Below are 21,141 nucleotides of genomic sequence, written 5' to 3'. Positions count from 1 at the left end.
CCACAGAGGTGTTGAATCAGTGAGTGAAAAGGAGGCAATGGGTTTGTCCAGAAGTCTGGACTGTATCTCTGGAGACTGACTTTCCAGGTAGGAACACCGACCTGGGCTCTTGGAATCTTCTTCCAGCTGGAAAATATGTGATTGAACATAAAGGCATTGAAAGTGAACATGAGCTTTGTTTAAAGCTTGTAAATGCGTTCATTTGGGTTGTATTTACTTCTGTCTCGAGTGATTGTTATTGCTAGCCTTAGGTGTTCATGTAGAGGTTCTCACATGTCATCCTTACTTCTCAATTACTTCCTGCATCTCCAAGTATCTATCAAATGTAATTCTTCTCGTGTCTGAGGAAAGCTCTTAATTTTTTTAATGCAATCTATTGCTTATGAATTCTCTCAATTTTTGTCTGTCTGAAAATATCTTTATTTCACCTTCAGTTTGGAAGGATATGGTATGGGGTATGGAACTCTAGGTGGAAATTCTTTTCTTTAAACACTATAATATATTACATTGTTTTCTGTGATGTCACCTGTTAATTATTGTTACTCCTTTTAAGATACGGTATCTCTTTTGCCTTCATCTCTGTTTTTCAGCAATTTTACTATGTTAGGTTTAGGAGTAGTTTTTCTTTTTATTTCTAGTACTTGAGAATATGGTGTTTTGAGAACACAGGTCCTTTATTATGTTTTTATTGATTATTTTAGAAAAAGAAGAAGGGAGAGAGAGATGGAAAATCAATGTGAGAGAAACATCGATCGGCTGCCTCCTGCACACCCCTGACTGGGGATCGAGCCTGCAACCCGGGCATGTGCCCTGATCGGGAATTGAATCAGGATCTCTCAGTCCATGGGACAATGCTCTGTCCACTCAGCCACACTGGCTGGGCTAGAGAATGTGGGTCTTGCCCAGCTGGTGTGGCTCACTGCTTGAGCATCGACCCATGTACCAAAAGGTCGCCAGTTCGAATCCCAGTCAGGGCACATACCCAGGTTGTGAGCCCAATCCCCAGTGGGGAGCATGCAGAAGGCGGCCAGTCAATGTTCTCTCTCATCGATGTTTCTCTCTCTCTCTCTCCCTCTCCCTTCTTCTGTCTCTAAAATCAATAAAGAAAAAAAATTTTTTTTTTAAAAAGGAGAGAAAGAATGTGGATCTTGATTTTTTATGCCAATTTTGAAATTTTTCTAGTTATTTTCTCTTTATGTATTCCTTCTGCTGTGTTTTTTCTTTTCTCCTTTTTGCCTCTCTGATTGTACACACGTAGACCCCTCACCATACCCCATGTGTCTCTTAAGCTCTTCGCTAGCCTGTCCATCTTCTTGTCTCTTTATGCTTTAGTTTTGCATATTTTCTTCAGATCTCTTTTCCACTTCATCATTTCTCTCTTCAGTTATGTTTAATCTGTTGTTGAACCTATTTGCTGAGTTGTATTTTTCCATTCTAGAACATTCGCGTTATGTTAGTTCTCTGCTAAAATTTTTATTTCTTAACTTCTTGAACATATTAAGCATTGTCATTTTACAGTCTGTTTCTGTTAGCTCCATTAACGGGATCACCTGTAGATCAGTACCTGTTGCCTATTGTTTCTCCTGCATTAAGTTCTCATTTTCTTAGTGTCTGTTTATGACTGGTTATTTTTTTAGTGTCAGGTATTATAAACAAATATTTAAAGATAGTTTGAGCCCTAGCCAGTTTGGCTCAATGGTTAGAGAGTCAGCCCGCAGATCAAAGAGTCGTGGGTTCGATTCTAGCCAAGGGCACATACCTCGGTTGCAGTTCGGTCCCCAGCCCTGGTTGGGGTCGTGGGGAAGGTGACCAATTGATGTGTCTCTCTCATAGTGATGTTTCTCTCTCTCTTCCTCCCTCCCTCCCACTCTATCTAAAGATAAATGGAAAAAATATCCTCGGGTGAGGATAAAAAAAAAAAAGATAGTTTGAGACATTGATGTTATGTGACTGGTGCCTAACTGAGCTGGTTTCAGTCTTTATGAGGACTAGTCTACTTCACGCCCAGAGTGGGGGTTACCAGTACCACCTCTTAGCGGATGCTGCTATCCAGTTTTTGTCCCCATCACCCTGTGAGTCTGCTGAAAGTGTTGCTGAAGGTTTCTGCCTCTCAAATGTCTCTTCTAATATGTGCAGATGCTTCGGGTGGGAAAGTGAACCTCCAATTCTGGGTTCACAGTTTAGGTCTCCTTTTCACCCTGGGTCATGGTCCCATAAGTCATTACTTTGGAAACTCAACTTTGCCTTTAAATACAGTTTTTGTATATTTTTACATCTTTTCTAGTTTTTTTCCCCCAGTGGGAGGATGAGTCCAAATTACTCAGACTGTCGTTTCCGAAGGTAGGACCCCTCCATTTTCATACCAGCAGTTTAATGACTATGTAATATCATATCGTGGCTCCTGTGCCATTTTTCAACCATTCTCCCAGGGTGGACATACAGGTGTTCTCTGACTTTTCAATATGAACTGTTTTTCCACTTATATCTGTGCATACCTTTCTAATTATTTCCTTTAGATGAATTCTTGGGAGTGGAATTGTTGAATCAAAGATCTGTACATTTTTTAAGGAGTATTATAACTATTTCCAAATTGCTTCATGGAAGGCTGTGCCAACTTAACAGTTGATTGGCTGGGCATGAAAATTCCCATTTCTTGGCATCTTGCAAGCACCAGCATATTGTGCTGAAATAGGCCTGGCATGGCCAAACCCAGCTGCCAGGGTGGTCAGAAGACTCATGGATTTCAAAGTTCTCAATTCGTTGGAATTATGGGTCAAAACTTATAAGACAAATCAAGGAGTAAAGTGTCGAAGGCTGCAGTTCAATACAGATAGGTGAGCGGGTCTAGGAGCGGCATTAGGAACACGTAAGAGCAGGATGAGGAGCAGGGTTCGCAGAAGACGACAAGCTCGTGCGTCGCGGACTGGATTATAGACCCTGAAGTCACCACTCGGGGAGGGAAGGAACCGCACTGAGCTCTGAGCTGTGGGCCTTGTATCGGAAACATTTCCAGCCACAGTTGCATTTTAAGAGCTCGGTCCACCGAAGGTAGTTCTGGGCCGGAGTCCCAGCATGGTGACTGGCTTAGACCTCTACCCTGTGGAAAGGAGGTGAAGGAACAGGGCTGTGTGGCTCCCACAGGAAACGTGTTCTGGAACGGCACTGGTGACTTTGCATGACTTTGCGAAGGCGAGTCTCTCCAATAGGACCTTTACAAACAAGGGGCAGACAGGTACCTACAAAGCATTTCATTTTGAAAACTGTTTGGGCACAGTGTCCTGCTGGCTGCCACAAACAGGGATGGCCAGGAGCCTGCTGTCCTCTCCAGCCACCGACTTTCCTGAAACTTACCTGGCAGGAGTTCGAATCACGTGCAGCTGACACGGTGCGTGGGTGTGTGATTTACCCGTGGGGTGCGTGTAGGTTTGCCTGGTCTTCAGTGCTTCATCACGGTGATTTATATTTAGCCTCTATTGTCGGGTGAAGAAAGATTGGCTTGCCTTCTGTCTGCTCCACATCCATGGTTTTCTTTTCCTTTACAAAGAGCATCCTTCTAGGGCAGGCTAACAAAGTGCGTAGGTGGACCGGGGGCAGGGACGGCATTTGTCCTCAGGGATAGAGTCTCCTGGAGTTATTGAGGAGGAATTTATTAACCTTTCTTTGCTTATTCAGATAACTATGATTGACAGTTTGAATGAGGTTCTCATGAGTAATACTACCCCCCCAACAATTCCAGTAGAAAAATAGAAATGTGTGTGTGTGTGTGTGTGTGTGTGTCGTTTGGTGATGAAATGGTATGGTTTACAACAAAATGGAAACTGGATTGTAACAAGGGAATGTTTGGGCTGGATTGGAGGGCAGATATCTTCTTGGGCTAAGGAACAGAGATCGAATCACCGCCAAGGGCAGTACGGTGCGGTCTTTCCTGTCAATCACGTCAAGGGCTTCCTATGGGCAGCCCTGTCCAGCTACTGAGGAAGCCAGGTCATGCCTTCCTCCCAGCTGGCACTGTTGTGATTTACACGTGAGCACATGGGAGGCCAGCGACCGGGAAGTCACAGGGCTTGGATTTGACCCAGGTCTGTGTGATTCTAATTTATTTGGGGGGAAGGCGGAGGCTGTAATGAAAAAAAAAAATGAGTTCTGCTTTAGGGTAAAGTTCCTGATGGCCTTAAACTGACCACTTCTTTGCTCTTCCACTGAACCTGGGCTTTCTCTTTATAAAGAACTAGCAGGGAAAACTTTCATTCAAACTCCATGACCGTGTAACAGTTTCTTTTTAGTCCTCACCCGAGGACATTTTTTTTTTTGATATTTTGTTCAGATAGAGTGGGAGGGAGGGAGGGTCAAGGCAACAGCACAGTTTTAAGGTTCAGTTAAGTTGGTCATTTGTCCATTGTGCATGGTTGTTGTCAGGTCATTTGTAGGACGACTCTTCCCTTCCCAGCAGGATAGGGAGGGAGCCTAGCACCCCAGTGAAGGGACGCAATCACTGCAGTGACCACGCACTTCATTTATCGTGTCCACTTGGAGGCCACCAGTGTCATCCTGGTAGAAATTCTGTAGTTTCCACAGTGGCCTCTTACATGCGATCTCACACTCTGACGGTTTAGTTCAAGATGGGCTGATCCAGAAAGGCTGAAAACACACATTTGTGATCATTCCAGCCTTGTTCTCAGCAAGGACTAGATTTTCTGTTTTGGTCCGAACATTGGATTAAGGGTGAATTTTAAAATAGCTAAGTTTATCAACACAGCATCAATAACAAAGTAGAGAGAATGCTCATATTTTTTTGCAGTATAACAAGGTATTTTAGTGACCTGGGACTTTGTGATAAAGGTCTGGGCTGGTTAGCAGGGTAGGCAAGCTGGAATGAGCACAAGTATCTTTGCTGAGCATGTGCTGTTAGATAAAGGAAGGAGTGAGCAACATTGTATAATGTACTGATCAAGGTAATCAAGCCAATAAACACCGATTTGGTTCTTTGGCTGCCAGGCAGCAGTACCCACGACCCCTTGATGGTTCTCCGTTGGCTAAGGCTTCAAGGAGCCTCGTGAGTCCACAGAAAGGAGAGAACAGAAATAACTGCATTTCGGGCAGGTGCGGATGCGTGGTTTGAAGTAAGAGAGAGGGCAGTCCTGTGGGAGCCCTTGCTCGGGCTTCGAAGGTCAGGATCATCCCTGGGCCCTTACCGACGGGGAGTCAGTAGTTCAGGAGGTAGAAGAGGAGGCCAGAGAAGGAAAGGGGTGTCAGTCTGTTCCTTCCACACATATGAATAATCACCCTATTGTGTCCTCCCTATTGTGCCCTCATCCTATTTGACATTGGATCAGAGCTGGTGAATTCAGATGCTGGCTGGTGTTATGAACAAGTGAGGCTGGCCAGGCAGAAGGTGATCGATGCCCCCGGCTCCTTGGCCTCCATGCACGGGTACAGTATGGCACAGTGGGGCTGGGAGACCTGGCAACTTCAAGGCAGTGTCGGCCAGCGTGGCCACCAGTGCGAGGCCAGGGTTGCCAGAAGCTGCAGGTCCAGCTCTGTCTGCGAATTCGCCTACCTCAGACGTTGAGGACACTTGGTGGCACGTTCTTTGGGGCCAAACCCACGACAGCTGCAGACCGAGTGTACCTCATGAACTGCTACCCTGTGAATCCCGGTCTAGCGCGGTGGTCCTGGAAAGATGGTCCCCGGGCTGGCGACATCACCTGCACCTGGGAACCTGTTAGACTCGCAGGTCCGAGTTCTGCTGAATAAGAAACGCTATGACGGCCGGGTCATCGGTGTGTCAACAGGCCCTGCAGGCCATTTTAAGGCTCGCTCAAGTTAGAGAATATTTCTTCCATTTTTTTAATGGCTGCATAAAAATGAAGAGAAGAATATTTCATGGTACATAAAATGATCTGAGTTCGAATTCCAGTGCCCACGCATAGGTTGGGCTCGTGCACGTGTACAGGGCTAGGCTGTCTCTGTGCCCCACCTGCGGATTGGGTAGTCCCAGTGCAAGCCTGGCAGTCCACAGGGCTTGGGGTGTTTCTCACGGGGCCCACCAGAGCTGCTGCTGGTCAGCCCTGCCCGGAGCACGGAGGGGGTGGGGGAGAGGGGGCCCCTGAGGAGGGGCCCAGGAGAGGGGAGCGTCCTTGGAGCTCTGCGTCCCTGGTTGATGAGATGGGGGCTGGAAGGAGCTGGGATGAGGACCCGCAGCAGGGACGGAAAGTGTCCTCGTAGGAAACGTGCAAACCTGTAGAGAATTTTTGTGAGTTTATTTGAGTCAAACTGATGACAGTTGCCGGGAGGCAAAATTTCAATGGTTGAGAAGATGCTCCAGAGAAGGGCGGTTCCGCAGCTGATCGTGTACGTTAGAATCCGCAGTCGAGGCGTTGGGGGTTCTATGGACCCGATGGCGGTAGATTCGGGGGGCGGGAGAAAGTAGAGCAGGAAATCGCGGGGACTGGAGGAAAAGTAAACGGAGAGGCAGGTCCCTCTTTGACGTGGGTGGGGACGGGATAGGTAGTAATCACAGCACCCAGAGATGGTACCGGGGGACAAGACAACAGCGAGACCTGTCGTCTCCTGCCCTGGAGCAGGGGTTGTGCCCCAAGGGGTCTGGAAAGAGGGATCACTCTGACCTTCCACAGGTCTGTTACCTTAGATGCGAAAAGACAGTGGCCAGCCTCCGTTAGGGTCAAGCCTGAGCTTTGTCAAGGAAGCTGCAGGCCGAGGACGTGACTACGCCCCGTGACGCGCTGTTAACTAGACAGTTTTAGGTTCAGGACCCCCTGTGTGGTGAGCTGAGGTCTCTGAGTTTGCAGGCCCCCCTGAGCTTGTCAGGGTTAGTATGTGGCCCCTTTTTTTGTCCAGAGGATGAGAATGAGGATGAGGAGAGCATCTGGGGACGTGTGGGGAGACAGGAAAGGTGCGGAGTGGCCCCCCTGCGGCCTTCCAGGGGCGGCGGGCTGTCTGCTGTTCGGTCTCGCGGGATCTTCACATCACACGTTAGTTAGGCAGAGGGAGGTCGGACTTAGAGATTTGGAATTGAGGGGTCTTAGAGATGGGGGACAAAGTTTCCCCCGTGTCACTGGGTTTGTGACTGGTTGTCATTAGATTATGATGCTCTTTTAACCGGAAGAGAGTTGAACTCGTTTCATGCAGCCAAGTATACAGATTGAGGGCGAAGTAGTTCTTTCTTACTCACACTTACTGTCCCTTTGCAATCCGAGGAGGAGGAATTGTTACATTTTGCGAACTTCCGACTCAGGATGTCCCTAGGAGCTACTCAGGGGCTCAGTAACCTCCCCGGCTGTTGGAGGTAGTTTGACAACATCCTTCATCATGAGACCTATTTCACAGGGGTGCATAGCATTGACATGACATTCCCGAGGGGCTGGTCCCCGTGTGTGCGGGGTGGCAGGCATGTGGCAGGTGGTCTTCTGAGTCCATTGGGTGCATGGCTGATGGGACAGTCCTGTCTTAACTCTTGGCCTCCCGCCTCCCAACATCCCGATGTTCCTGAGCCGTCGGCAGGCAGCTGGGTGGACGGATGAGTCTGTCTGTCCTTCCTGTTGATAGAGGTGTCTGAAGGTAGAGGAGACAGAGGACAGCAGGGGTCTGAGCACACAGCGCCACCACCTGGTGGGTCTGGTGTCAGCTCAGCCCAGTGAGGGGCTGATTTTAGCAACATGACCTCACTCCCCGGACTAGCTTCCAGGCCCCCATGTCACCACGTGGTTTTGTTCCTAGGCCACCAGGTCACTATACAGTCCAGGGTCCAATCTCCAAGCCGGGGCAGTTAAGAACCATGGTATGGCATAACCCACTTCCTCCGGTCCCCCAGCCCTGATTCTGCTCCACCCACCCCTCCCGACGTGGCTCTGGTTCCTGACCCCCCCACACCTTCTACTGTACATTGATTCACATTCATCACACCCTCCTCCTCCTGAGCCCCCGGTACCTCTCTGCCTGCTCTGGATTATTCTTCACCTAGTCCAAAAGGACCTGAGAAGGAGGAGCAGCGCCCTCTCTAGAGACCCGAGGGTGCTGGGAGCCAGGCTGGGAACAGGGCCCCCTGGAATTTGTCTCCCACGCCCAGCTCACAGCCAGCCCTCTGCCTGTCCCCAGAGAGCAGAGCATGGCCATCGCCACAGGCCTGTTCCTCTGTGGAGCCCCTGTCCCTTAGGAGGGTCAGCTGTGGGGTGGGGGTCAGAGGGGTGGGCTTTGGCCTTGAGTCACCTGAGGCTGGGGAGTTGAGTGCAGACGATCCTTCTGTGCCTCTGGAGGTGACGTTTATGGCTTCGGGGTCTCTTCACTTCCCTCCCCCCACCATCAGCTTCCATCTCCTCACTCCCTGAACGCTGTCATCCTGCAGATGTTCTCGGTGGCCCTGTTCTAGGTGTTGGGAATAGACTGGAACAAGGCAAACACATTTCCTTCCCCTGCAAAGTTCATATTTTACTGGGAGAGGTAGATGGTCAGCAAGTGAAATCAACACACCAGTCTGGCCGGTGTGGCTCAGTGGTTGAGCGTCGATCCTGCACCAAGAGGTCGCCGGTTCGATTCCCAGTCAGGGCACATGCCCAGGTTGTGGGCCTGATCCCCAGTGGGGGGCATGCAGGAGGCGGCCAATAGATGTTCTCCCTCATCGATGTTTCTGTCTCTCTCTCCCTCTCCCTTCCTTTCTCTCTCTAAAATCAATAAAGGAAAAAAATTTTAACAAAAAATAAATAAATAAAATCAACACACCCGTAAATGCCCCAAACTGGTGAGCCGTGGGAGGAGGGGCCGGAGGCTCCAAGGCGTGCAGCCGCGCAGAGCGCCCGGGACACCGTCCAAGCAGAGGGCAGCCGGCACAGAGCCCCGGAAGCTGTCCCGGCCCCGGGAGTGTGGGGAGCTTGGGGAGCAGGCAGGACGGGGACTCACAGGGAGGCTGGTGGGGAGCAGCGACCCTGCTGCGAAGGCCGTGGCTGTTCTGGGCACAATGGGCCCCCCTGGAGGGACTTCAGAAGCTGCCTTGTTACTGAGCTGGGCTTTCGTGGTGGAGACCTGCCTGCCACAGAGCCCCCCGACCTTCTCTGCAGGGGCGAGGGGTCCAATAAAAATGGACCTCAGATCAGTGGAGAGTCCTGATCACAGCGCTTTCCTGGCTGCTTTCTGCCGAGTGGCGCGTCGCTCTGGAGCCTCAGGCGGGGACGGTACCGTGTCTGCTTCGGAATCGTCGTGGAGCGGACCCTGGCGTCGGGATGCCTGGGGCAGACAGGCAGTATCTCAGTGAACAAATACGGCTTTAGGATGTCGCGGCTGGAGCAACAGTAATCTAAGAAGGAAATCTGAAACACGGGCTGCGCCCGGGCCAGTTTGGCTCGGCGGTTAGAGCGTCGGCCCACGGATCGGAGAGACCCGGGTTCGGTTCCCCCTGAGGGCATGTACCTCGGTTGCAGTTTGTCCCCGGCCCCGGTTGGGATCCTGTGGGTGGCAACCAGTCGATGTGTCTCTCTCACATCGATGTTTCTCTCTCTCTTCCTCCCTCTTTCCCTCCTGCTCTATCAGAGGATAAATGCAAACCTGTCCTCGGGTGAGGATACAAAACACACACACACACAATAACATGCGCTGCAGGTGAAGCATCCTCAATCCCATCAGCAGCAACAGGACAGAGGACTTGAGCTGAGAGCATCACGCATGCGAAAGCTGGTGGGAAGGCGGGGTGGGCTGAACATCTGTATTGGCGTCCGCCACAGAAATACGGTAACAGGAGGCGGCACTAAAAGAAAGGAGCCCAACACTTTAACACACAACCTGAAAAATGACACTACGTGTATAGTTCAAAGGCGCCTTTCACCCAAGGTCCCTACGCGCCCTGCTGTACCATTTCCCAAGGTGTTTGCCCATGCCAGCGCCCACCAGGAAAAAAGTATCAGTAATTCATGAATAAACATCATTGTCATTTGCATGGTAACTTAAAGGCCCCCGCCGGGGACACCCCGAGGTGGTCCTGCCATGCCTCCATTGCTCACTGCATCACTCTGCAGTCACATCTCGCTGGTCCGCTCCCAGTGCCAGGGCGCGTGTCTCCCCGACTGTGAAACTAGCCCGCCAACATCACCAGGGCAGTCCGCTCACCTCTGCGCATTCGTGGTGAGACCCGGCTCCCTCGTGCCCCACGCTGGCCAGGCTGCAGTCTGAGGCATTATCTCGTGCCACAGAGGGAGCGGGTCATTTCAGAGTCCCTGGAAGGCAGCATTTTAATGTTCTGCTTGAAAAATTAGACCCCGGTGAGCGTCCGGTGCAGCCGGAGAGATGGATGACTTTGGCTCGGAACTGGCCATCGTCTTTGAAAGGGTAACCTAGAAGTCGTGATGGGAGCGAACTTGGCTATCGACCCCGCAGTTTTAAAAAATTATTCTGCTGACTCACGGCCACCTTACTTCAACTTCACGGTCGGGTTCAGATTTTCCTACGTCATTGAAGACTGGCTGGTCCTTAAGGACAGAGAAACACCAGGAAGGTGTTGCTATGTGTCATTTCCCCCGTCAGAGAGAAAAAAATAGGAGCATCCATGGAAAACCACATTTGTGGACTGGAGATATTTTGCACGCATGGTGGGTAAAATAATTTAAATCCAAGTGTGGGTGAGCTTCCAATTGTACTAATTGGAGAAGGGCAGCCGACATGGACAATGCAGAGAAGAAAAAACACTAGCCAGTCAATCACGTTTGAAACAGCTGTTTAAACCTCCAGTGGAGTCGCATGTGGTGGCCCAGTGGCCTGTGGGAGACGTCAGAGAGGTCACAGGGCACCCGAGGGTCCGGGCTGCGACGTGGGCCCAGCCAGAGCCTCCCGTGGCAGACCTGCCTGGGAAAGCCATCCGGGGAGGCCTGCTCAACTCCCGACACGGAGAAACCAAACCTGGATCTCGAACTTCTAGCTTCCAGAACTGCGAAAATAGGTTTCTGTCCGTTACGCCACCCAGTCTGGGGCGTTGCGCTATGGAAGCCCAGCCCAACCAAGACAGGGGGCTTCTAAGGTTCCGGTAACATTTTGATTTTTCAGCTGGGTGGTAGGTCCCCTGATGCTTATTTTATTGTTTCTAAAATTGTGCTAACACATTTTATATAAATCTCAATTAGGAAAATAGAATTGTGACTGCCAAAACATTTTCGGCTTATTGATTAGCATTTAATTGATTTATTCAGCAAATGCAGTTCTTTCAGAATTCAGTAAAAGACGCAGTTCCATTAAGGTAATCAATACATCATTTTTAAGAAAAAAATTGCTGTATTTAACCGGCACTGGTTCATTATCCCCCATGTATAAAAAGCAAAAGAAAATGAAATGAATACATGCTTTTAAACTAAGAAATGTAACGCAATTAGTGCTTTGGAATTCAAAGAGCTCTCTGAATTCCTTCTCTATTGATTTCTCTGGTCCGACTCAGATCTCCACTAAAATATACAGATAGAGATCTTTTTTAGCCTCCCGAGGGAAAATGTATTCCTTTGAAAATGTTGACACTGGAATGTTAGAACAGCTCCTGTAGGGACTTTATGTGGAATTAATACAAATGTTAGTGTTTAAACTAGCTCAATTCTTTGGGGGAGATGAATGGGTACTGCAAACATCTTATTTTTATTCACAAATACGATTGTCAGGATTTCTCTTTAAAATAGCGATGTGCGTCAATATCTTAGACAAACACAATTTATAATTAAGTTATTTACACAGACATATATAAAACACAAATATATATACATACACTGGGTACTTCATGACAGAAAAATGACACATATTTTTGTCCTAATATTTCACTGGAAACATAATTAATATCTTGTTTTTCTAAGATGTAATTAATGAGTATAAGTTGCAAGGCCTGGAGAGAACATGCTATGTATTTGTAATTAATCCGAGCGTCAGAAACTGCAGGCAGATTTGGGGAGAAGGCCCTGTAGCAGACTCAGAAGCTGATACCTGTTGAGAGACACTTTTGCACACAACAGTAAAATCCAAAGTGATGTGTGTAACGTCATAGCAGAGAAACAGTCATACTGATTTTCAAAAGTTCAGCCAATACTCAGAAATCCATACAATTCTTATAAGCACCAGACAATGTCAAAATATATCATTAAGAAGTGTGGTGTTCACCAGATCACTAAAGGTGCAGCCATATGCTAGAATGAATATATAAAAAAAACAAGATCTGCTTAAACCAACAAAATATACATAAGCATCACATGTACATGAGAATTCACGAATTTAACTCTCAAGCTTAAGGAATTACTTAAAAAATAGTATCACCCTGACTGGCCAGCATGGCTCATTGAATGGAGCATCGACCCAGGCACCAAGAGGTTGCAGGTTCAATTCCTGATCAAGACACATGCCCTGGTTGTGGGCTCAATCCCCAGTAGGGGGCGTGCAGGAGGTAGCCAATTGATGTTTCTCTCTCATCCGTGTTTCTCTCTCTCTCCCCCTTCTCTCTCTTTTTAAAAAATCAATAAAAAACATTTAAAAATAATATCACTCATTAATTAAAATTGAGAATCACTTTCTTAAAGCACATAAAAAATACTTTGGGCACCAATATCTGAACTAGTCTGTAAGTCAGGCAACGGTTGGAGGAGTCCTTTTGCTGAGTCAGAGGCTGAGGAAGAGGGACGATGCAGCGAACGTCCAGGGCAGGTGGCCCGGCTCAGCCCGCCCTCTGCGGTCCGGGAAGGTGGCCCGGCTCAGCCCGCCGTCCACGGTAATCGCAGGCGGTTGCATTGAGTCTTGCAATGTGTCCGGTGCGACTGGTGAACTGATTTTTTTAAACTTTGCTTTAATGCATTTAAATGTAATAGCCGTATGTGGCTAATGGCTACCACATTCACACGGGAAACTACAAGGCGTCAAAGGGCCTCCCTGGGCGGGAACTGGAGAGCGGTTCACCCTGAGATTCTAGCCCAGGTACCTGGCATCCGTGAATGCCGGTTGCAACATTTTCTCAGAACCCCAGTGGCCTTCCACTGTGATTTTTGTTTAAATTATGTTTCACGTTAAGTAATTATGTAACATTGGCTATTGCAGTCTGCAAACTATTGTCTCTCTCTCCCCCTATTTTTGGTTAAAATGTAGCAGCACGTGGTCAGTTAAGTCAGTGTAGCTGAAACGCTAGGCTGGAGACAAGTCTCTTGCACTCTGGGGTTTAAGGGCACCTTTAAAATGTCGGAAGTTAGAAAACGACCTATGAATGGACAGAGGAAAGACCCCAGCGCCGACGTCACATGGGCGGCGGGTGTCCGAACAGGGCTGAGCCGCTGGTGCACAGGGAGGCCGACCCAGGGCGGGGCGTGCGGGGCGCGCCTCCTTCAGTGGGGCCCCAGCTCTCCACCTGCTCTCGGTGAGCCCCTGGGACCCTCCTTTCCTGGGCTGTGCGGCCTTCGGCCCCTCCCTGCGTGACTGCATCCTTTGTGAACTATCCCGTCCTCCGCCCACCCCGCAGCAGCCTGGACCGTCGGGCATCGCTCCAGGCTCCCCCGGACACGGTCGTCACGGCATCAGGATGAAAACCCAGCGCTCTGTGTGAAAAGGAACATGACAGTTCCCGTTCTCTCAGTGAGAAGTGCCCATGGACAGTAAAGCCCCATTCGAGACGGGTTGGCTGGGAGAACTTGGAGGAGGCAGAGTCGGCGCCGACTGTCAGTCTGCAGAATCATCGGGGTGCCCACGGGGGAGGCAGCACAGCGGGCCCCGTAATATACTCGAGGGCCGGCAACAGATGCCCCTCGGGGAAGGACTTCGAATCGCTGACCGGGGCTCACAGGAGGGCGGGGCACTTATTTGACACCGGGTGTAGGTGGGAGGGAACCCGGGGTAGAGATATGGGCTCGAGGACAGCCACAGGGGTATGTTCTTGGGGTGGGCCAAGAAACTCATTGGGGTTTCGGGGGCAGAACAGAGAGTCTAGGCGCCTGCTTCCCACTGACAGAAGGACACACGTGAGCAGCTGGGGAGAGAAGGTGTCCTTTGTGGAGCTGGGAGGCTGAGGTGTTGACTGTGGGAAGGAGGGTAGAGTCAAGAAGGGTCCCCAGGGCATGTGGCCAAAGGAAAGGACGCAGAGACCAGGGTCTCTGGCCATGTCAGCGCCTGTCAGGATGGTGATGCGTTTTCTTAGACTTGTTCCGGTGGCCTGGTCTCCTCTGCTCGGGTTCTCGGAATGGTCCCCAAAGGAAAAATTATGTTTCTCTCCCTCCACTGGATCTGCCCGTGGAGCAGAGTCAAATACAGGGGAACCTCAGTTCTCCGACTTAATTCCTTCTGGAAGGCAGTTTGAGAAGCAATTTGTTCAAAAACCGAATCATTTTTATTCCATTGGAAATCATGTACATTGAATTAATTTGCTCCAGACCCCCAAACGAGTCCCTGTTTTAACCTTTCCTGTATATGTTACGTGTCTAATGTACTGTTTAATCTCTAAACAAACACTTACTCTTAGATGTCTCGAACCCCTGACTGGCCGTAAAGGAGTCTCTCGGCACTTTGCCCGCCTGTCTCGGGACACCTTGCCGCACTGGGCCTGGCCAGCTGCTTCCCCTTGCTCCAAATCCACGTTTTCTCTCCCTGCAGTTGGCTCTGATCCGGTTTTCTTCACACCCTTAGCAACATTAGCACTGGTGATGGCCTCTTTATGGTTTAAAATTGTACTAATCATCCACTAGCAACAAAATAACAAAAAAAAACTCCAAAAAATAGTCACAGCACAATTTCCTTAGATGTTTTGTTGTTGTTTCTTTTTTTTTTTTAGAGAGAGATAGAAACATCAATTGGCCGCCTCCTGCATGCCTCCTACTGGGGATCGGGCCCACAACCTGGGCACGTGCCCTGACCGGGAATCAAACTGGCGACCTCTTGGTGCAGGGTCAACGCTCAACCACTGAGCCACACCGGCCGGACTCTCCTTAGATGTTAACAACACCAGGTTTAGAGATAAACGGGCTCATAGGACCACATTCTCTCCTTTGCGGCCTGAGAGACTCTTGGTCATGCTGTTGTATCAGCCTCAAGGGGTCGTCAGGCCGCAAGACCGAAGCTTGTTCAACAGCCAAGACATTTTTTCCCTGAACAACTTGGTCGAGAACCGAATTGTTCGAGACAGGAGATGTTCGAGATCTGAGGTTTGACCGCATTGGCAAGTCAAAGCGAAATGTTTTTCAACCGACTCTTCTTGTTTATCTCGCAGAATCATCCAGAAGTGTTGAATTTTCGGCTACAACTGGAAAGCAGAGTACTGATCATAAACCTGGAAAGAAATGAGTAAGTCGTGTTCATTCTTGCTTATGGCATGCTGGGGACATTGAGACGCTGGGGACAGAGTCGTGCTGATGTGTGTTGGCCTTTACAGAGATGGGGCTGAGGATGTGCATTCATAGTCCAGATTTGCATTGGAGGCTGGACTTACCTTCAAACAGTGACCCAATGGGAAATAAAAAAAAGTACCACTCTAAAAGAGAACTTTATAACACAGCAGGATTTTCACAGGGTTCTTCTTCTAAGCATCCGGTTCTGTTCAAATAACAGTGTTGGAAGTAGTTCACGTTGGACAATTCCCGGGTTATATAAGGAGAAACGGCTTCAAATGGGTAAAAATTCTTTTTTTCCCGGAGAAGTACCAAGAGTTTATTTTATCTTCCCGAGTTTGTCTCCACTGGTATAAAGTATTTATTTTGTCTTTTTTATTTAAAAATGTGACCCCTTTTAAATAAAATTATATAAATTTCCAGAAAAGGGCCCTATATTTTTTTTCCTGAAGCACGTGGCGATTGTTACATATTTTGTGTGCCTTCCCAGTCGAAGACAGTCCTTAAGTAAAAGCAACCCATGTTCTTGAAATCCGTCCCAGGGGGTGGCTGTCCCCATGGGCTCCTCAGACGTCAGGGGCCCTCGCTGTTCGGTTTGACTGGTATCGGAAGAGACTTGAGCTCTCCGAACAAGCAGTCTGTATTTAAAGCTGTGACTTGGTTCCCTAGTCCTACTTCATTCTCTCTTCCTGTTTCCCACCTGTCCGTGAATTGCCTGGGGTTTCTATTGTTTGTTTCTGTTTTGTTTTGTTTTTTTGCTAAAATGACCATTGCACTGGAATGAGTTCTGCCAGAGATGCCCAGTCACGAAAATCTGCATGTTTACCCTTCACCACCGAGCCGTTGTACGCAGTCAACAGTGTGTTTTTGGCTTTCTTTGGGACTCAGTGATCTTAAAACAGGGTTCCGGGCACACAGCTTGGATAATCAGGAAGCTGAACAGAAGCCTGGATGTTGCTTTTGATATGTCTCTCTCAGCACAGGAAACATTTTCATGCTGTTTTTTTTCCACTTAAGAATATCGTGGGACATTTTCATTTTTGACCATGGCTGCTTGTATATGGTTTTAAAAATATCTCAGTGGCCACAACTAGGAATTTGCTGGAAGATAGAAAGAAAGTAAGGCTCCTGGTGGAGGTGCACTTCCTCAATGGGGTGTGGGGAGCGGCCGTGGACTTGGGGGGCACCCTTCTCGCTGTCAGGCCGCTGGAGGAACAGGGTGACGCGTGAGTGAGGCCCACCCTGGCCCTTCAGAGGTACAGGCAGAGGAGCTGAAACAGACTTACTAAAACCGTGAGCTCTTTGTTGTTACTGCAAGAGGAATACATGTCCGGTGCTGTAAGGGAAAAAAGAGCAAAGAGTCAAAAAAAAAAAAAAGTCACTCCTACCAAACGCAGTCCCGGTCACTGTTTTGGTGGATGTTCACACAGCGCTCTTATACGTGAGGTTTGCTCCTGAAGTCGTCTCGGTTGATATCGTAGTGTGTGTGCAATTAGGTGTTCCCTGTCTTCGTTTGCTTTATAATAGACACACTTTCCTCATAAAAACACCCTTCTGAGAGCCCATGTGGCCCTCTGGGCTATAAAACGGCCTCCTGGCCTGGCCTTGGTGCCCCCTGAGAACGGGGGCCCCGATCAGGCAGACAGCCCACTGCACGTGTCAGAGAGCATTCGCTCGCTCCCGTTCGGGGCCTTTCACACAGTCACCTCAAGAGCAGAGAAGCGGGAACCCTCCCACTCTCCCTCCTGCTCTGTCTCTTTCCAGCCTCACTGTCAACCTTTTCTTTTAATCTTCACCCCAGGACATTTTTCCATTTTTTGTTCAGATAGAGTGGGAGGAAGGGAGAGAGAGAAACATCAACATGAAAGGGACACATCGAGAGGCTGCCACCCGCACGACCAACCAGGGCCGGGAACAAACTGCAACCGAGGTACGTGCTCTTAGTGGGAACCGAACCCGGGTCTCTCTGGACCGCAGGCCGACACTCTAACCGCTGAGCCAAACCGGCCAGGGTTCAACCTATCTTGTGGAAAACCTCTGGAGGGGATTTAGTGTGTTTCTATGACATTCTGTGGTTTTGCTTTAATTACACTACTTATACCAACTGTAGAGATCACATCCTGATAAAAGTAACAGTTCACAGCTAGAGCGTGCTAGTTTTGCTATTTTAATAATGCAGTCCCCAAAGTACTTCGGCATGAGACTTTTCTGGGAAAAGATTTCACACACAGCCCTGGTCGGTTTGGCTCAGCGGTTGGAGCGTCGGCCCGCAGACCAGAGAGTCCCGGGTTCGGTTCCCCCTAAGGGCACGTACCTCAGTTGCAGTTAGTCCCCGACCCCGGGTGGGGTTGTGTGGGTGGCGACCACTCGATGATTCTCTCTCTTCCTCCCTCTCTCCCTCCCACTCTATCTGAAGATAAATGCAAAAATGTCCTCGGATGAGGATGAAAAAATTAAATTCCACACACACACGCGTCTGTTTTCCATGGACTCACTTTTGAGACAGTGAACACCAAAAAAAAAAAATCTACCATTTTATAAATCAAGTGAGACACTCTTTTGTTACTAGCTCTTAATGCTATTGGACACAAAAGGTAATCAAGTATCTAGTATAAAATAAAGTTTTTAATTTACATAATCTTTGGCCAAATATATCCAATGAGAGAATTTACGCAAATGAAGCTACAAGCACCCAAAGGTGAATGTGTCAGCAAGAGTGTTTTCAGTATTTAAGGAGCAGCACAGTAGAGAGCTCGGCCATCAGAGGTAAGCTGGTTGCACCCTGGTTGGTGCCTGCAGGCTGGGAGGCAGTCCTGTGTGCAAGGATGTTCACTGCAGAGTGTTTCACCTGGAAATACATCAATGGGAGACTAGTTAGATAAATTACGAGTCAGCTGTGAAATAGTGTGACACAGCAATTCAGAGCAGAGGTCTTTATTATTATGAGTAGCATGTCACAGGATAGTTTACATGGCCTTCGGGTCTTATTTTTAGATTATGCACAGGAATATCTCCTCTGAGTTGTGCGATTATGGAAAACGTTTGCTTTCTTGATTGTCTTCATGTTTTTTGTGTGTGTGTTTTTATTTTTATTTTTTGTTATTCCCCATCCGAGGATATGTTTCCACTGATTTTTAGAGACAGTGAAAGGGAGGGTGGTGTGGGGAGTGAGAGAGACACGTCGATTGGCTGCCTCCTGCACAACCCCGACCAGGGCCGGGCATCACACCTGCGATCCAGGTGCCTGCCCTTGCCTGGGAATCGAACTGGAAACCCTTCGGTCCCTGGGCTGATGCTCTAACCTGTGAGCCCAGCCAGCCAGGGTGACTGCCTTCATATTTACAACAGAAAATATCGCTCTTAGAGTTAGGAGAAATGTTTATATTGAAGGGAAAATGCTGCTGTAAAAGCTTAAAAACCATTGAAAAGAAAAATGCTGACGTACGTATTGCTCATGCGCAGGGAACTCGGTTCTGGGGAGGCCTCGAGCAACTTTCGAAGGCTCTGCCTGTCGCAACTTCTGCAAACGCTCTACCCATTGACTGTTGGGGCTTTAAATTCCCAGGAATCTGTTTTAATGAAAAACCTGTGTAGAAATCACAACTGAAATCGAGGTGGTCTCTGTGCCACCGGGACCCCTCACACCTCCTCCTGGAAGCCCGCCTTTCGTGACGCAGGGTTGAGTTCGCATCAGGTAGCCGTTTCAGGGAACCTGCTTATTTGCTTCGAGCATCCTAATTTGTGCCGAGATCCGGGGCTGCTCACTTAAAACCTGTGTTTGCAGAGCTGTAATTGAATGTTCCAAGAAACCCAAGGCTTCCCCGGAGAAGCATTTGTCTGCTCGGAGCTGTAGGGCCATTTTATAACTTCCATAACTCCGCGGGTCCCCCTGGACGCTCAGGCCGGCCTCAGCCAGGTGTGCCGTGTGACTGCCTCTTTGATCACCGTGCTTTATGGCGCAGCGGGCCAGCTTGGACATCCGTTCCCCCGGGTGAGGGTAATTGCGAGTGATGGCAACAGATTGCACCCCCTCCGCCGCTCACCCCACCGCCGTCTGTTTTCAAGCCGGGCCCGTCGCTGATGGAAGGCAGTTGCTGGGGAAATCCACGGCCCGCTGAATTTATATTCGGGGTGTCTCTGAGCCTTGGCTTTTCTTCTGTCTGGAGTAATTGCGGATCGTTTGTTAGGGGCAACTCTAGTTAATACTCACTCCAGAACAGCAGCAGAGAGGCCGTGTCGTGCTTCTCCCGTGTGGACATAACTGTCGGAGGGCATTTCTCTGACAGCGTCCCCAGCGTCCTGTGGCGCAGGGTGGGGAGATGTGGACATAGCACTGGACAGGTTCGTAGCTGGCTGGATAAGCCCCAGAGGACGCTGACCCGGTCCATGCTGACCCACGCCGTGTCACCCGGCCGGTCCGGCTTGCCGTCGGTGGCTGTGCACAGGCCTCGTCCTGGCCCGCGGATCTGCCAGTCACCTCTATGAAGACATAATGCACTGACCACCCTTCCTGACAACCCAGAGCCCAGGGGATAACTGTGCTCTTGGCGGCGGAGTCTGGATTATGGGGATTTCAGGCGTTTGGATCAATGGGTCAGAACGAACAAGAGGAGATTTAATGGGGATAAATGCAAAGTCCCGTGCTTGGGTTAACAGAAAAATAAACAGTGTAAGTTCAGAAGGAAGTTCACTAGTCGTTCTTGTGAATGAGCCCCGCAAACTCAATCTGAGCCCCTGGGGTGACGGGGTGGCTAAGAAGTGACTGTTCCCTGTGTGTGCAGGGGTTCCCGGTGGGTCCTACACCGCGGCGCTCGGCTGGTCAGGCCACATCCAGGGCCCTGAGCCCCTGCTGTTCCGAGCTGTTGAGGCTGAGAGCTGCCCACCACTGTTTCCTTTCTGCTGGGGGACTCTGCTCTCCCCTCCTCCCAACCAGACACGTCCCTGCGGTCGGGGCAGGTCCGCACCTCCTCCGCCAGGAACACAGCCAGACTGGCAGCAGGCGCCCGATGAGCGCTCAGCAAACGAGTGAGTGACGGAAGGACGATAACGTGGACCTTGTGTCACAGGAGATGAGAGGTCTGTCTTGGGTTGTGTGAGAAACTTAACTATTCCAGGAAGAGGTGCCCGGGAGGGGCAGGGTTTGGAGTCAGGAAACCAGGCTGCAGATGAAACTCAGCTTTTCTCCCAGCAGCAAGCTGCCCGTGTTCTCCGTTTCCTCGTCTGCAGCCGGGAGTGAGGTCTGTAGTCCGTGCAGGAAGATTAGAGCTCATTATGTTTGAGGACCGGGTTTGAATGATTCAGTGACCTGTTCCTGTGGATCCAGCGATCAGCTGTTGCAGCTCATCGGCTCCCCCCCGCCACGAGGTCCTGTTTCCAACTTGCTAAACTAGCGGGAAGCGGCTTTGCCCCCTCTGCACCTGTGCGCCTCGGTGCTGGCACGTCGCAGTTCCCACAGGAGGCGGACGGGACCCCATGTCGCCCCGCGGGTCCCTGGTGCTGTCACGGTCTTAACTTCACAGCGTTGACGCCCTCGGGGACGCGATGTTGACGTCTTCGCGCGCCGAGTGCTGTCCCCTCTCATGTCCGCCCTTGCAGACGGCGGCCAGCCTGCCCGGTAGCCCGCCCGGTAGCCCCTCCTCTGCTCCCTGCCTGGTGATCCTGACCACGGCCTCGAGTCACGAGGGCGGAGACACGGCTCAGAAACCCGACTGTCTGGTTTCATCTCTTTCTCTCTCCGCTTTCCTTCTGCCGCTCACAGATCGTTGTCAGCATCCTTGGTCATTTGAAGGATGAATAAAAAATTAGTTAGATCAAA

The 21,141-nt window shown here is 49.8% G+C and overlaps 1 protein-coding gene across 1 annotated transcript in view; it reads left to right on the top strand.

Annotated features, from left to right (window-relative positions):
* ADAM12 (ADAM metallopeptidase domain 12) overlaps positions 1-21,141 on the top strand; it is a 257,254-nt gene that overhangs the window by 22,079 nt on the left and 214,034 nt on the right. Inside the window, exon 3 of the mRNA XM_036265907.1 lies at positions 15,209-15,282. Within this exon, the coding sequence (XP_036121800.1) occupies positions 15,209-15,282 (74 nt within the window). The remainder of the gene's footprint in view (positions 1-15,208; positions 15,283-21,141) is intronic.

Source organism: Molossus molossus, unplaced genomic scaffold, assembly GCF_014108415.1.
Source record: "Molossus molossus isolate mMolMol1 unplaced genomic scaffold, mMolMol1.p scaffold_m16_p_17, whole genome shotgun sequence".
In the NCBI taxonomy this organism is placed as follows: Eukaryota; Metazoa; Chordata; class Mammalia; order Chiroptera; family Molossidae; genus Molossus; species Molossus molossus.
Note: the sequence above shows the minus strand (reverse complement) of the source record. Positions and strands in the feature narration are given on the sequence as shown.